We start from the raw sequence: 16,468 nt of genomic DNA, 5'->3' as shown, positions 1-16,468 counted from the left end.
TAGGTTTTACAAGAACTTATCAACTACTAAGGAATCCGAAGAAAAATCCAGGGAAAGTGGACAATGAGGCCAAGATGAAATCCAGCGAGGCCACTTAGAGTGTAATAGTAAATATAATGGAAAAGAATTTCAACTTTTTTCATTATAGAACCTTCCACGAGGGAAGACAGTTCCCCAAAACTGGAAAGGATAAAATTCCAGCAGATCCAAGCAACTGTCACCTATTACAAGGACTCAGCAATGATAGGATTATTGTGTAAAATTTTAATTCAGTGATTTATTATTGCCGGCCTGTATTGATTAGGGTGACTTTGTCACAGAGCTTGAAGCCAGCTCAAGCTAGTTCAAGCTGATGAAGAGGAGGCATTTACTCAAAAGAGACAGGAGTGTCCCCTAGAACCCAAGGGCGGGATGCAGCTGGGCCGCAGGAAGGACGGCAAAGATCACGAGGCCTCTTCCCTCTCTCTTGCTTCTGCTGTTCTCTGTGGGTCTCTGTATTTCTTTTCTTTCCATTGCATTGTTGGTCTTTTCCTTATGGGTTTGTGAAGGCTTTTGTTTAGCCTTATTCTCTCCCTGAAGACCAGCTGAGCTGGTCTCAGCACCCAGTTTTGCTTCACTGCCTAGACTGTGAAGTGGACCTGGGGCCTTTAAATGTTCCCTTTGCCAGCTGGCACGATGAGAAGCTTTGTCGGTAGAGGGTGCAAGAGAGCCACTGCAAGAGGAAAAGGGTTGCTTGGCAAACTCTTCAGGCTCACTTGGCAAACTCTTGGAGCACAAGCGCATGCGTGGTCTTCAGGTCTGGCTCCTGCAGCGCGGGCAGCTCTTCCAGCACCAGATTCCCACAGTGCCACAGCTTCCGCAGTGCCCAGCTCCTGCAGGGCATGACAGCCAGCACCCAGGGGCCAGTCCTTCTCCTGGCAAAAACCTCTTCTTGCACCCTGTTGGTCTGTAACCTCGGGAGTTTCCTGGGTGAAATCTGAAACTGGCCCCAGAACATGGAGGGCAAGGAAAGACCAAAGAAAGAGGCAGGCCACTCCAGATTGGTAGGTGGCAGGTTTAATAAGCAAAGGAACTTAAGAGGCTTGTCTTGGGTGGCTGCAAGACAAGTGGATCTCTGCATCTGTCCCCCAGAATCTTAAAAGTTTATACAGAAGCCTTAACTGGGTTCAGTCATGTATATGGTCCAGGTGGTCTCAACAACACATTCCTGTCTCAAGGCTGTGTCCTTGAGGCAGCTTCTAGTGTGGGGAAGGCAGGTGGAAGGCACATTCCAAGGACAGAGGAGACGAGGAGCCTCTGATTGCCTTGGTCTAGCTTGAGGGTCAACTAGCGGTCCCGTCCTCTCAATGACCTCCTCCAACACCTGCCCTCACCCAGTGTCCAAGTGGTTTTATAGCATTGTGCCTCCAGTGAGACACCTCTCCGAGAATGGAGGGTGGATTTCCAGCAAGTTCCGCTGGTGTGGAACCACAGTGACTTCTTTTCTTTTTCCAACCAGTGACCCGAAGCCAACAAGTTCTGGATCTTAGACCCAGGAGGAGCCTCTTCCTCGGGCACTATATCTCAGCCCTAGGGGTGGTGGCTGCTCTTTATTTCTGCTATTCTTGTATTCTTTAGAGTTCTCTTCACTTCTTAGTAGCCAAACGCTCATTACTCTAATCCCCTGTTATAGTTAATAATTCTCTTTATTAAACCTTCCCTGTTCAAGTTACTATGAGGATTCTCTCTCCTGATTGGACCCAGACTGATGGGCCAGCTATCTCAGCTTCTCTGGTAAAAAGCCTTTCCAGAACACACAAGCCCACATCTCTCAAATTGTATATATTTAAGGTATACAAGTTGATGTTTTAATATATGTATATGTTGTGAAGTGATCACCACAATCAAGCTAATTAATGTGTCCATCACCTCAGAGACTTACCATTTTCTCCTCCTCCTCCTTTTTGGTGAGAATACTTAAGATTCACTCTCTTAGAAAATTTCAAATATACAATATAGGATTGTTAACCATCTCACTATGCTGTACATTAGATCTCTAGAACTGATTCATCTTGCATAACTGAAACTTTGTACCCTTTGACCAATATCACCCCATTAAACCTCTCTCCACCCCTTTGCAATCACCCTTCTATCTCTGCTTCTATGAGTCTGACTGTTTTAGATTTCACATGTAAGTGAGACCATGCAGTATTTGTCTTTCTGTGTCTGGCTTACTTCCTTTAGCATAATGTCTTTCAGGTTCATCCATGTTGTTGCAAATGGCAGGATTTCCTACATTATTTTTTTTTTTTTTTTTTTTTTTTTTTTTTTTTGTGAGGAGATCAGCCCTGAGCTAACATCCGCCAATTCTCCTCTTTTTTTTTGCGCAGGAAGACGGCCCTGGGCCAACATCCGTGCCCATCTTCCTCCACTCCACATGGGACGCCGCCACAGCATGGCCTACCAAGCAGTGCGTCGGTGCGCGCCCGGGATCCGAACCAGCGAACCCCGGGCCGCCGCAGCGGAGCGCGCGCACCCAACCGCTTGCGCCACCGGGCCGGCCCCTCCTACATTTTTAAGGCTTAATAATATTCCGTTGTATATACACCACATTCTCTTTATCCATTCATCTGTCAATGGACATTTAGGTTGTTTCCAAATCTTGGCTATTGTCAATAATGCTGCAATGAACATGGGAGTACAGATACCTTTTTGAGATTCTGATTTCAGTTCCTTTGGATATATACCCAGAAGTGGGATTGCTGGATCATATGGTAGTTCTATTTTTAATTTTTTGAGGAAGCGCCATACTGTTTTCCATAATGGCTGCATCAATTTACATTCCTAACAACCGTGAATGAAATTGGACCCTTATTTCAAACCATATAAAAAAACAACTCAAAATGGATTAGACTTAAATATAAGACCTAAAATCTTAAAACTCCTAGAAGAAAACATAGAGAAAAAGCTTCTTGATATTGGCCTTGGCAATGATTTTTTGGATATTACACCAAAAGCACGGACAACAAAAGTAAAAATAAACAAATGGGATTACATCAAACTAAAAAGCTTCTGCACAGCAAAGGAAACAATCAACAGAGTGAACAGGGAACCTATGGAATGGGAGACAATATTTACAAATCACATATCTGATATGAGGGTTAATATCGGAAATATATAAGGAACTCATACAACTCAGTAGCAAAAAAATAAATAAGCCGATTAAAAAATAGCCAAATTACGTTATCCTCTTATTGTTTCTACTAGTTTTCAGTTGACTCTCTTTATGTTTCCAAGTATACAATCATATCATCTCTATATAACAAAATTTGTGCCTTCTCTCTTTTAGTGAGAGAGATCTCCTTTCATCCCCATCTTTTATGTCTTTGATGCTAGCATATAGGAAAGCTATAGTCTTCTTTCTTTTTATTTTTTTCTCTCTTTCTTTTGGTATACCCACACACGACACATTCTACACACAAATATATCTTTGTTCCAGATGCTTTACTGAATTCTATAGTTTTTAGCGAATTTTTCTGGATTTTCAAGTACAAATCATTTCACCTGAAATAATGATATTTTGTCTTTTTTTTTTACTTTCCAATTTTAACCAGCCCCTCTAAGGTCTCCTAGCTTGGTCAGGATCTCCAAAATATTAAGTGAAATCCGTGCGAGTAGGGGTATTTGCATCTGTCTTGACTTTAATAGGAATGCTTCTAGTGTTTCACATATTGTGAGATTCACTGTGGTTTTCTGAGTCTTTATTAAGGTTTCTTTGAATCCCTAGTTTATTGGGAATTTCATTTTTTTTTTTTGTGAGGAAGATCAGCCCTGAGCTAACATCCATGCTAATCCTCCTCCTTTTTTTTTTTTTTTGCTGAGGAAGACCGGCTCTGAGCTAACATCTATTGCCAATCCTCCTCCTTTTTTCCCCCAAAGCCCTAGTAGATAGTCATACGTCATAGTTGCACATCCTTCTAGTTGCTGTATGTGGGACCGGGCCTCAGCACGGCGGGACAATCGGTGTGTCAGTGCGCGCTGGGGATCCGAACCCCGTGCTGCCAGTAGTGGAGGGCGTGCATTTAACCGCTAAGCCACGGGGCTGACCCTCATTTTTGTTTTTAAACTCAGTAATGGATGTTAAATTTTATCAAATCCTTTGCTCGCCTAACGATCTGATTGAGCATTGTCATTGTGCATTGTCTTTATAGTGTAAACCTGGACTTCATCTGCTAGTATTTCATTTAGAATCCTGGCATCAAATGCCTGCCCATGTGAGAGCCCGGGCAGTGCCGGGAGCGGGCGCCTGGGGGTCGCGGGAGAGAATCACTTAGTTTTAAGTAAGGGTAGGAGGGCCCCGGACTGTTTTGCTCCCCGGTGGGCGGGGAAGGTCGTAGGTTCATCCTTTCTTCTGAACTTTGGGAACTTTAGGAAGGTGAGAACAGCCGGATTTTAATTGTAAGTTTCTAATAACGAAGCTTTAGAGCTCTGACAGACCGCCACTAGATGGCGCGCGCAACCCACGGAACCAGCGGGCGACGGTCAGCGGCGGTCGGGGAAGGGTAATTACAGCACCGACCTCCGCAGCTGGTTCTGCGGGAGTCCCGCCTTTTCGGCCTCCCCATTGGCTGTCGGCCCAGGACTAGTGTGCGTCTTTGGTCTGCCCCTCCAGGGAGCGGGAAATGGGTGTTGGACAGACTGAGAGGCCCGGCTTTACGAGGACCGATCACCAAGGCCTTCCATTGGTCGATCAAACAGGAGGCCCACCCCTCAGGCTTCCCATTGGCTGCTGCCCCGCGCCCGCCGCTCTCACTTTGGGGGTCGGGGAGCGTTCTACGTGGTTGTGGACGTGGCTCCTATCCCTCATTACGGCTGTCTGTCTTAGACCCCAGCAAACAGGGCTGGACGAGCTTCAGGAGGCAGCTGGTCCTGGGGTGGAGTTGGGGGCTCAGCCGTGCGGTCCCCAGCGGGAAACGGCAGGAGCGGGGGGAGCCGAGACTGGCCTTGGGCTAGAGGTCTGGGTGCTCTGCCGGGCCGAGCGGGGGGCTGGGGTCCTGAGTGGGGAGGGAGAAGACCCCTGTGGGCAGCACCTCCCCTTCTCCCGGGGCTGGGCGGGCGGGAGCCCACAGCTCTTAGGTGCCCAGTGTTGGCGGCCTAGCCCCACGTAAAATCAGACACATTAAAATGCACCTCCTCCCCACAGTAAACGGAACTGGTGGGGAGGTGACTCTGGAAGACTTGAGTGGCTGTTGACAAGTTGATGTTAGTTTTTATAGACCTTGAAATAAATATTTAGTGATTTTAAGCTGACAGTTATACTATTTTGGAAGCAATAATACAATTTTTTTTCGTCTCAAGCATTTTATTAATCCTTGGAAATTGTAGACCCAAGGCATGGGTGCCTACTATAGTGCCTAGTGGGTAAAACTATAGGGCTCCCCCGCCCCCCTCCAACGCACACACGCTCCGGGTTTTCAGAAGTTTCTGAGAACTGGGCAGTGGTTGCTCACACACGGGGAGAGGTTGATGCAGCCTCCCTGCAGAGGCCCGGAGCTGGGTCCTGTTGAATACACATATATAGATAAAAGGTTGAAGGGACACGCATTGGAATGGGAACTGTGGGGGGATCCTTGCTAAACAGTGAAATCGAACACAAAATGCCCTGTAAGGCAGCCTGGGACTGGTACCGGGTACAGAGGCAGTCAGTGGGCTTGGGTGGTGAGGCAAGGTACTAGTTGCAGTGGTCACTGCCAGGTTGGCAGTCTGGCAAAAGTCCCTTCTGCAGCATTGCTCACTATGCCTCTGAGTCACGGTTCTGTCACTCTGAACTGTGAACCACAAAGATAACACAGAGCCTTATTGCTATGTCTAGGTAACTGTAAGTAGTTTATTCCATAATCTCATATGTAAACATAGACTTACTGTTGGGGCAGAAAAATCTATGGAGGAGAAGGAAGAATATCTGAAAGGATGCATATAAAAACTATTAACAGTGGATTACTCTTGGTATATCAAAGCGGATATGGGGGGTTGGAGGGAGCAGACATTTTTTATTTTAATTTGACTATATTTTTAAAGTAATACATATATATGGAAAAAATATTAGCTGCACAAATGAGTAATTAGTGAAACGTAGGTCTCTCTCCTACTCTGATGTCCCTGTTCCCATATCCAGGGAGAAGTTCTAGGTTTCTTGAGTATCCTTCCCAACAGTTTATGCAAATAGGCATTTATGTATACAGACTCCTTTTAATTTTATGCACATTTACATTGTTTGCTTTTGGAAGCGAACCAATTAAAAAGCTGATTAAAAAACAAGTCAATGGGGACTTAATACATGATATTATGAGTTAGGATGGAATTATGCTTTTTATTTTCCAATCAAATGGCATCTTAGGTACTTGGCCTAGGGTGCTCAGAATATGCACTTCTAGTCGTTCTCTTGAGAGCTGAGGTCTGAAATCTATTTGTGTGTGTGTGTGTGTGATTCTTAGGCCAAAAGGATGGTTTTGGCCCAGAGGTAAGTGGGTAGCATGCCTGATGGCGGAGGGATTGCAGTCTGGGGAGTGTGGCCAATAGTCTTGGAATGAAAGAAAAAGGCCTGTGCTCCATTTAAAATTACAAGTTGTTTTATTCCACTGGATCTGCTGCATGAGAGGGTTCATGTCCGTTCATTTTTCAGCTGCTGTTAAACCAAAACTAGGTTGTGCTACTGTGTCAGCCATCTCATTGTTCTGAATTTCACCTTGGGTGGTTGTGTGAATGTGTAGACTCCAATTTGATAAGGTTTCTGAAGATTTACGTGACCAGGAAGTAGCAGTCCACATCTTGTGTCAGTTGACTGGGGTCTTGGTCCTCTCACACATCGATTCATTTGATAAATATCTACTATGTTTGAGGCAGTGCCCTAGATTCTGGGGAAACTGGTGAACAAAAGCAGACGGATGCCTTTAATCTGCTGAACGCAGGCTGGTAAGGAGCGAGGGTAGATGCTGAGAGGTTCTGCTTTTGAATATTTGATACCTGACTTACCTTCCAAAAGTACACAGTCTTGGCTTGGCTCCCTGCGAGTTTAACCTTCTAAATTCTTCTCTGATCCAGCCACTCCTGTATACTTCTGTTAATCCCTTGTACAGGTCCTTCCTCTCACTGGGGACAATTTGGTAGTCTCCTAATGGGTCTCTGTGTTCACTTTTCACCCCCAGTTTCATATCCATTATTCAGACTGTCACTTAACACAAAACTGGGCATGTCATTCCCATGCTTGAAACTTTTCATGGGCTCTTCATTGCCCATGGGATAAAGTCTGAGCTCTCTAAGTAGCTATAGGGGACCCTTGATGACATTGACTCAACGTGTCTGTGAAAAAAATGGAGATACACTGCCCAGATCCCCCTTCAAGGACAGACTTGCTGTCCAGCTGTGGGGAGTGCAGCAGTCAGCAGAGAGCCTCCAGCTGTCAGTTCCTTGAGGATTTGCCTCAGCTGCACAGAGAATCCTTGCCTGAGGACACACATCTTTCCCGGGGTAGTCCACACCTGGTATAAAGACTGTCCATTATGGGCTGATGTGGGACTACTCTGATGGTCAATATTCACCTCAGATCTCCCTGCTGGGTTGGCCAATGCTTTGTTGCACTTGCTTGCAATTTGACTTCCTCCTCTGCCCAATAAAGCTTCTTCCCTTGTTCTTTCACAGGTGTTGATCCCTAATAAACACCTTGTACCCCAAACTCCATCTCAGCGCCTGGAGATCCCAACCTGTGACATTGCCTTGATAGCTTCATCACCTGCCACTCTAATTATTCCAAACTGCCTATAACTCTCTGCACATGCCCTGCTGTTTAAAGGTCCTGTGCGTTTATTTATGCCATTCCCTTTGCCTCAATTTTCCTTCTTACTTTCTTTTTATGGACGTAACTCCTTTTTCCTGTCCTCCCAGACCCATCTCAGGGGATATCTCCTCCCTGGCCCCTGCTCCTTGGCTTGGTTTGCTTCTCTGTGCTCTCCCACCTCCCTGTGTTTACAGAATACTGCTGTACTTGGTGGGTGCATTATGAAGTGTGTTTTTCACTCAGAAGTGGTGGACTCTAGAGCAAGAAGGGACCCAGGACCACCTGACATGGTAATTAATTGTTGTTCTGCAGTGGGAGCAGCAACAGCACAATCCCTTGGGTCAGGTAGCAGTGAAGGGGTTATTTGCCTGCAGGTGGGAGGGAGAGAGTATGGAAGGTTGATTTGGAGACAGAGAAGGGCCCTGAGTAGCTAGTGAAATCTGGAGAAAACAGGAAACACTCATGCCCAGGAGACCAGCTGCTGAGGTCCCTCATCCTGGCTAAAATTCTTATCCAGACTCAGCTCTTACTGAGAACAGTGCAGAATGCGAGCCTCCATTTTAACTTCCCCCCTTATCTGAGCAGGTGACACACAAAGAGACAAAGGACAGTTACAAAGGGAATCTCAGCTACAAACCTGAGTACGTACATCAGGAATCACCAGCCATTTCAAAAGCACAAGATTCATAGAAGTGTGATGATGAGCAACAGACAAACAAAAAGCATCCAGGGAAACAGACCTAACTGAACACAAGAACAGTGCTTTTAAATAAGTATAATATTATCTTCAGAGAAATACTCAGGATGGCACATCCACGAAATAAGGACAGTGGTTCTGTAAAAGAACAGATTAGAGATCTTGCAAACGGAAAATATAATTGTTAAAATAAAAAAATTGTCCAAGTGTCAGAATGGACCCTGCTGAAGAGTGAAGTAGTGAGGTGAGAGGTCAAACTGATGGCTCTTCCTAAGACATGACACATCGGGATGAAGAGAGATGAAATACGAAAGGTTTGAGGGCAGGTGGTTCACTTCTGGCTACGACTCTGGGTCAGAGGGCGGAAACTTTCCAGGCTTTATTCGTGAATGAGACAGAGCTTTCTCAGCTCTTTTATTTTTCGTGTACAGGAAGTCCAGTTCTAGATTCTGTGGGAGTCCTGTGACTTCAGCTCCTGGCTCTATGGGAGTTAAAATTCCATTCCCTAAAGTTCCCAGTAGTTCCAGAGGGCAGCGATTCAACTCCTTACTGCTAAGGGTTCTTTTTCCCTTCTGGCATCTGGTGATTTTTCCTCTTAGGCTTTCAAGCTTGGCTATTTTATTTTATTTTTTTGTGAGCAAGATCAGCCCTGAGCTAACATCCATGCCAATCCTCCTCTTTTTGCTGAGGAAGACTGGCCCTGGGCTAACATCTGTGCCCATCTTCCTCTACTTTATAGGGCACGCTGCCACAGCATGGCCTAACAAGCGGTGCATTGGTGCGCGCCCGGGATCCAAACCTGGGCCACCAGCAGCCGAGCGCGCGCACTTAACCGCTACACCACAGGGCCAGCCCCCAAGCTTGGCTATTTTTTTAGCTTAAAATATATTATCCGGCAGGCCCCATGGCGTAGCGGGTAAGTGCACACGCTCCGCTACTGGCGGCCTGGGTTCGGATCCGGACGCGCACCAATGCACCGCTTCTCCGCCCATGCTGAGGCTGCGTCCCACACGCGGCAACTAGAAGGATGTGCAACTATGACATACAACTATCTACTGGGGCTTTGGGGGAAAAAAAAGGAGGAGGATTGGCAATAGATGTTAGCTCAGAGCCAGTCTTCCTCAGCAAAAAGAGGAGGATTAGCATGGATGTTAGCTCAGGGCTGATCTCCCTCACTAAAAAAAAAAAAAAAAAAAAAAGTATATTATCCAGGGGCTGCCCGGTGGCACAGCGGTTAAGTGCGCATTCCGCTTCAGCAGCGCGGGGTTCACGGGTTGGGATCCTGGCGCAGACCAACGCACTGCTTGTCAGGCCATGCTGCGGCGGTGTCCCATATAAAGTAGAGGAAGATGGGCACGGATGTTAGCCCAGGGCCAATCTTCCTCAGCAAAACAGGGCAGGATTGGCAATAGATGTTAGCTCAGGGCTAATCTTCCTCACACACACACAAAAAAGTCTATTATCCAGATTTTGTATGTGTTTGGAGGGGAAAGAAGTGTGTTTCCCACATCTGATCAAAGCCAATGGCAAATAAAGGTTTCAGATCATTTAAAGATTAAAAAAATTAATTGTGGATAATTTCAAACATACAATAAAATATGGGAAATAATTTTAGATACAGATGTACTCCCTAAAAAAATTAAAGGATATTTGTTACCTTATTGTGTCCCTTTTCTCTCAAAAAAACATTTAAAATGTTATAAATACCACTAAAGCATTATTCCAATTCATTTTCCCCATTCTGTCCTCTTTCTCAAAGGAAGCATTTTCCTGAATTTGATGTGAATAGTTTTCAAGTATGTTTGTATTTTAGGAGAACCGTTCTCAAACTTTTGGTCTTAGGATACATTTATATTCTTAAACATTTTGAGGACCCCAAAGATCTTTTGTTTTTGTGGGTTATATCTATCAATATTACTGTATTAGAAGGACATTTAAAAATATTTGTTTATTACTTTATTTAAAGGACAATAATGTGCCCATTTCATGTTATCAAAAGTAGGATTTTTAATGAAAAGTAATATGTTTTTCAAAACAAAATTTAGTGAGAAGAATGGCATTATTTTACATCTTTTTCAAAGCCTTTTACTATCTGGCTCAGTAGAAGATAGCTGGATATTCATATGTGCTTCTGCATTTATTCTGTAGTGATATGTTATTTTGGTTGAAGTATATGAAGAAAATCCAGTCTTATAAAAATACGTGCAGGTTTCCCCCAATATCCGAAAGTAGAGCATTTCTATGAAACCTTTCTTAAGCAGAAGCAGCATAAAGCGAAGAAGCAATTACCATTAATTTATCTGGGAAAAGTTTTTGAGTGTTCTCAGACCCCCAAAATAACCTACCAAAATGAATCGAGATAAAGCATAGATGCTCACTGACAGTTCAAAGCTATGGTGGCTCAATGCTGAGTATAGTTCCCAGGGAAGGAGCTTGGTGGCGTCACTCTCAGGGCTTCCAGGGTGCGCTGCCTCTATAATGGCTTGCTGCAAAACAAACACTGTAGGCTATTTTTGCTTTTTGTCTTTTTTTGGTAAAAGCGAAAATCCTCTTTGGATTTCCTTTGTTTAGCAAAAGCAAGTACTAGTGTAGGTCTTTCATAAACGCAAAGTGGCATAAAGCAAACTTTTGGATAGCAGGGGAAACCTGTAATTGGAAAAGGGAGGAGTATTTTAATAGCTTTTTCAGTTAATTGAGGATGTTCTTTGATACTACATCAAAACTTGACAAATCGTAGTTTCTTAAAGGTCAGCGGCAACGTGGAATTTGATACCATATCAGTGAACTTTTTATCGCCTATGACATTAAAATCCATTGGCTTATCTTGCCATTTTGAATTGATCTTTTACCCATATGTGATTTGTTATATAATGCACTGATTATTTGGAAAATATCAGCTCACTGAGTTAAATGAGTCATGCATATCTTCCAAATGGCAAATTTTCCAAAATTCCATATTTGCATGGGAGCTCAAACATTGTTACTGGAAAGAACACTGTCAGTTGTTTTCCTTACGGGGATAGGCTCACTTCATTTGTTTTTGAGACAATATCTGCCAAATACTCAAGTCTGAATAACCATTGTTTATCCGTCAATTGTTCTTTCAAATAAAAATGGCGCTCCACGCAGTGGCTAGTTCAGCTCAGACTCAATCCTACAGGGACTTCCTCTCAAGATGACCACTGAACTCAGGATGCAGAAGAGCTGCATGTGAGCTTCCCACTTCACTCAGAATAGTAAAAAAAATATATGTCAAGACCTGAGATTTAGTAAAATAATGTTACTGCTTTGTATCAGAGATATTCTTTTGTTTAGAATTTTATCTAACGCTTTCTCTGCATCTATGGAGATGATAATTTTTTTCTTTTAACCTGTCAATATAGCGAATAACATTTATGGATTTAAAAAATGTCAAATTATCTTTACATACCTGTGATAAATCCAAACTAGTCATTTATCATTATTATTATTTTAAAAATACACTGTTGTATTCAATTTACTAATATTTTGTTTAGAACTCCTGTATCTATATTTATAAGGGAAATTAGCCCCTGCAGTTTTTCTTTCTTGTGCTTTCTTCTGCCTTTGGTATTAGGTGATGCTGTCCTGATCTCATAGAATGAGCTGGGAAGTTTCACTTTCTTTCCATTTTCTGGAAGGATTTGTAAAAAATATTGGGTCATCCAGAACTTGCTAAAACTTGCCTGACAAAGTGTTGGGATCTGATATTTTCTTGGTGGAGATATCTTTAACCATTTTTTCAGTTCTTCTAATGGTTATAGTACTTTCTATTTTTCCATTTTTTTTTTCTGAGTCAGCTCTGGCAAGTCACATTTTTCCAGAGATTCATTTGATTTGTCCAAATGCTCAAAATTGTTGGCATATAGATGTCAATAATACTCTTTTAACCAATCTAATCTCAATTTTATCTTTAGTTTTATCTCTCTTTTTTTCCATTGTGGTGTTTGTTTTTCCCTTTTTCCCTTGGTTAATCTCCCAGAAGTTTGTCCACTTCATTATTTTTTTAAAGAACCATACTTTTCTGATTCCATTATATTGTTTTATTGATTTCTACTCCCAATTTCTTTTTTTTTAAATTTTTTGTTTATTGCAGTAACATTGGTTTATAACATTGTATAAATTTCAGGTGTACATCATTATACTTCTATTTCTGCATAGATTACATCATGTTCACCACCCAAATACTAATTACAACCCATCACCACACACATGTGCCGAATTATCCCTTTCGCCCTCCTCTCTCCCCTCTTCCCCTCTGGTAACCAGCGTTATTCACAATAGCCAAGACTTGGAAGCAACCTAAGTGCCCATCAAGGGACGAATGGATAAAGAACATGTGGTATATATCTACTCCCAATTTCTTTATCTTCTTCCTTCTATGTCCCCTGTGCTCATTCCATTGTTTATTTGTTCCAGAATCCTAAGAGGACATGTAGTTCAAAAACATGAAGCTCTCCTTCTTCCTGATATAGATGTTTAAGAATGTAATTTCCCCTCAAAGCACCATGTTTGCTGTGTCCTACAAGTTTTGACATGCAATGTCTTTATTACCATTCCGTGCTAGATATTTTCAAGTTTCCATTTGGATTTCCTTTCTAACCTTGAGTTAGCTAGCAGTGTGTCTCCCAATGTCCAGAAATTTGGGACTCTCTGTTTACCTTTCTGTCCTTAACATCCAAACCAATTGGGTTGTGATCAGAGGCTGTGCTTGGCCTATCTATTCCTTGAAATTTATTGAGGCTCTTTTTTTGTGTGTGGCCCAGTACATGATTGATTACTGCAAATGTTCCGTGTGTGACCATGAAAGCATTCTCTTTCTAATCATTGCATGTCAACTCTGCATGAGTCCAGATCATGCACATCAACCATGCTATTCAGATTCTCCACATTTTCACCATTCCTCTGTCTATCGGGGCCACTAATAATAAAGAGTGGCCTGCCAAAATTTCCTTTCATGATGGTGATCCTATAAATTTCTCTCTGTGATTATATCAGATTTACTTCATATATTTTGAGAGGATTTTTTTAGGAGCATACATACTTAAAATTACTTTATCTTAGTAACTTAAGAAGGGGCAAAGCAGATACATACAAGATTTTTGGGGACTGAAGTTATACACTTTAGGGTCCTGTATAGGAAAAATAATACAAATCATAAATTAAAAATTAGATAGGGGCCTTGGATAGGGTCCCTGCAAGAGAGGGATGAAGGAGTTTAAAGAGCTTAAACTTTATTTGCTTCACGGAGTGTCATGATATATTTCCAATTTGCCTTGGGTAGTGACAATCTCCCTCCATAATAATGCTTTTTGCTTTGAAGTCTCTTTTATCTGATGTTAATATAGCTATATTCAGCTTTCTTTTGATCAGTGTTTTCCAAATATGCCTGTTTTTATTCTGTTACTTTCAAGTTTTATGTTCTCTTACGTTTTCAATATGTCTCTTTTAAATACATATACCTGTATTTGATTTTTAAATCAATCTGTTAAACATTGCCTTTTAACTGATGAGTTTGGTCCATTTACATTTTCTGTAATTCTGTCTACTTTTCTTGGTAGACTGTGACTCCTTATCATGATTGGAATCCAGTTTGAGGCCTGTAATGGACATTCAGCAATTATCAATTGAATGAATTAATGAATGACTGAATGAACATAAAATCAACTCAACTCTACCTGTCTAGTCTAGGTTAAATGCTGTCTCTGCTGATTCATCTGTAAAGGATTGCTCCTTCTTTCAAATCACCACAAACCAGTGACTAACCTTCTCATTAGCTACTATTCACTTTCTATTCATTGCATTTTCACAAAGCAGGTTGAACCTAGTAGAGCTTGGATCTTACAATTACCTCCCCTGCCCACCCTCCCCCGTCTATGGCATCCCCCTCTACTGCTGTTCACGAGTGCGTGTTGATATGTTTGAGAGTTTTATTTAGAGGGAATGATGGAGTGTTGCATGAAGCAGAGATGGGAGGTGACGAGCCATGGAAGTACACGACAAGATGGACTTCCCAAGGAAGAGGTCTGACTTATTTCAAAGAAAAGGAATGCAGGAAAAAGGCAAGAGAGGCACTATTGCTTTGGAGCCCAAGGGATAAAAATAAACCCAGAGCAAAAGAGAGTAATCTTCTTGCCATTTCTGCCTGGACTGCAGGGGCTGTGTCCAGAAGGACTGTGGGTCAGTATTGAAGCAGGGGTCTCCACCTGGGAGTGCCTCAGGTAGGGGGTGGCTGCACTCAGGACACCTGCAGTGGGGTTAACACAAGATGTCTCTATAAATGTCCTACAGGCAGCAGACTCCTTAGAGAAGGCCAGAGCTCAGGAACATGAGTGGATGTGTGTTAGAGAGCATGAATGACCTCCCTAGGCTATAACTGGATATATCTGGATAAGGCTGGGACTGTGGTCCTGTGGTCAGGCGAGTGGAAGGATTTGATTCTGAAAACTTCTAGTATTAGTGTTAATGCGACCTTATTTATTGCTAAAGCTGGCAAGGTCTGGGGGACATTGGGTTACACATACATTTCTTTTCTTTACCACAAATCAGTAAACTCATTCTGATCTGTGTCCTAATCACTCCTATGTCACCCCTAGGATAATGCCTTGCACATGGTAGAGGAAATTCCCAGTCTCCACTTTAATGCCCTTTCCAAAATTACCCTCGCGTTGACCTTTGGAAGGCTTTCCCTAGGAGAAGTCTTCTCAGTGCCCTGTGCATGTCTTTGTTCCTCAGGCTGTAGATGAAAGGGTTCATCATGGGGGTCACCACAGCATACATCACTGTGGCTACTGAGTCCTTCATGGAGTAGGTTTGGAGGGGCTGCAGATATACCATACCAAGTGTCCCATAGAAAAGGGAGACCACCGCCAAATGGGAGGCACAGGTGGAGAAGGCTTTGTATTTGCTAGAAGCTGAGGGTATTTGGAGGATGGCTCTGACAATCCAGACATAGGACATGATCATTATCCCTAAGGGGGTGAAGAAGATGAAGGATCCAGTGGCAGTCAGCACTGTGTGGTTGACTTGGGTGTTGGAACATGCGAGCCTCAGCAGGACATACATCTCACAGAAGATGTAGTGAATCTTTCTGGACCCACAGAAGGTCACCTTGGTCATAAGGAGGGTGTGGATGAGGCCGTAGAGGATAGAAAACACCCAACACAAGGTGAGCAGCAAAATACAGAGCCCAGGGCTCATGGCCGTGGTGTAGTGGAGGGGGCGGCAGATGGCCACATAGCGGTCATATGCCATCGTGGCCAGGATGAGGTTGTCCAGGGCCACCAAGGAGACCAGGAAGTAGAGCTGTGTCAGACACCCTGCATAGGAGATGGCTTTGTTCTGGGACTGAATGTTCACCAGCATCTTGGGGATTGTGTTGGTGACAAAGAAGAGGTCGGTGAAGGAGAGGTTGGCCAGGAAGAAGTACATGGGAGTGTGCAGGCATAGGTCAGAACGTATGGCCAGGATGATGAGCACATTTCCCACCACTGTGACCAGATACATGGACAGGAACATCCAAAACAGGCCCTGCTGCTGCTCAGGACTCTCTGAGAGCCCCAGGAGCAGGAACTCGGAGACTCCACTCTGGTTGCCTCCAAGCATTTCCCCAACCACCTGCAATATTGGCACCAACAAACATTTATTAAGTGTAAGGAAAATCAGGTAAGCAAAATCAACTATTTTCTCAGCATTAAAATATCTTAGATTAAATTTTATAATTTTAAAAATATAAGCAACAACGTAACAACAGAAAAAGGCATAATATGGAAAATCTTTATGCAACCCAATCATTCCTGCAACTTGTAATCTGGCATACTCTATAGTATAGAAATAATGTCAATATCTTATTTTAAATCCTGTCTTCTTATAACACTTTGAAGTGCTTAAAGATTAGCATGTTATATTTTGATATTGCATAGATTTTAAAATGGTATTTA

At 43.0% G+C, this 16,468-nt stretch overlaps 1 protein-coding gene across 1 annotated transcript; it reads right to left on the bottom strand.

Moving 5' to 3' along the window:
* Nucleotides 1-751: 751 nt before the first annotated feature.
* Nucleotides 752-16,172, bottom strand: LOC131416798 (olfactory receptor 1D2-like). The gene is made up of 2 exons (XM_058559465.1): nucleotides 15,190-16,172; nucleotides 752-872 (listed from the first exon to the last, which is right to left on the bottom strand). Exons 1-2 carry the CDS (start codon nucleotides 16,131-16,133, stop codon nucleotides 752-754), a joined length of 1,065 nt encoding a protein of 354 aa, XP_058415448.1. The 5' UTR covers nucleotides 16,134-16,172.
* Between the last annotated feature and the right edge of the window lie 296 nt (nucleotides 16,173-16,468).

The sequence above is a fragment of the Diceros bicornis genome, chromosome 18 (assembly GCF_020826845.1).
Source record: "Diceros bicornis minor isolate mBicDic1 chromosome 18, mDicBic1.mat.cur, whole genome shotgun sequence".
In the NCBI taxonomy this organism is placed as follows: Eukaryota; Metazoa; Chordata; class Mammalia; order Perissodactyla; family Rhinocerotidae; genus Diceros; species Diceros bicornis.
Note: the sequence above shows the minus strand (reverse complement) of the source record. Positions and strands in the feature narration are given on the sequence as shown.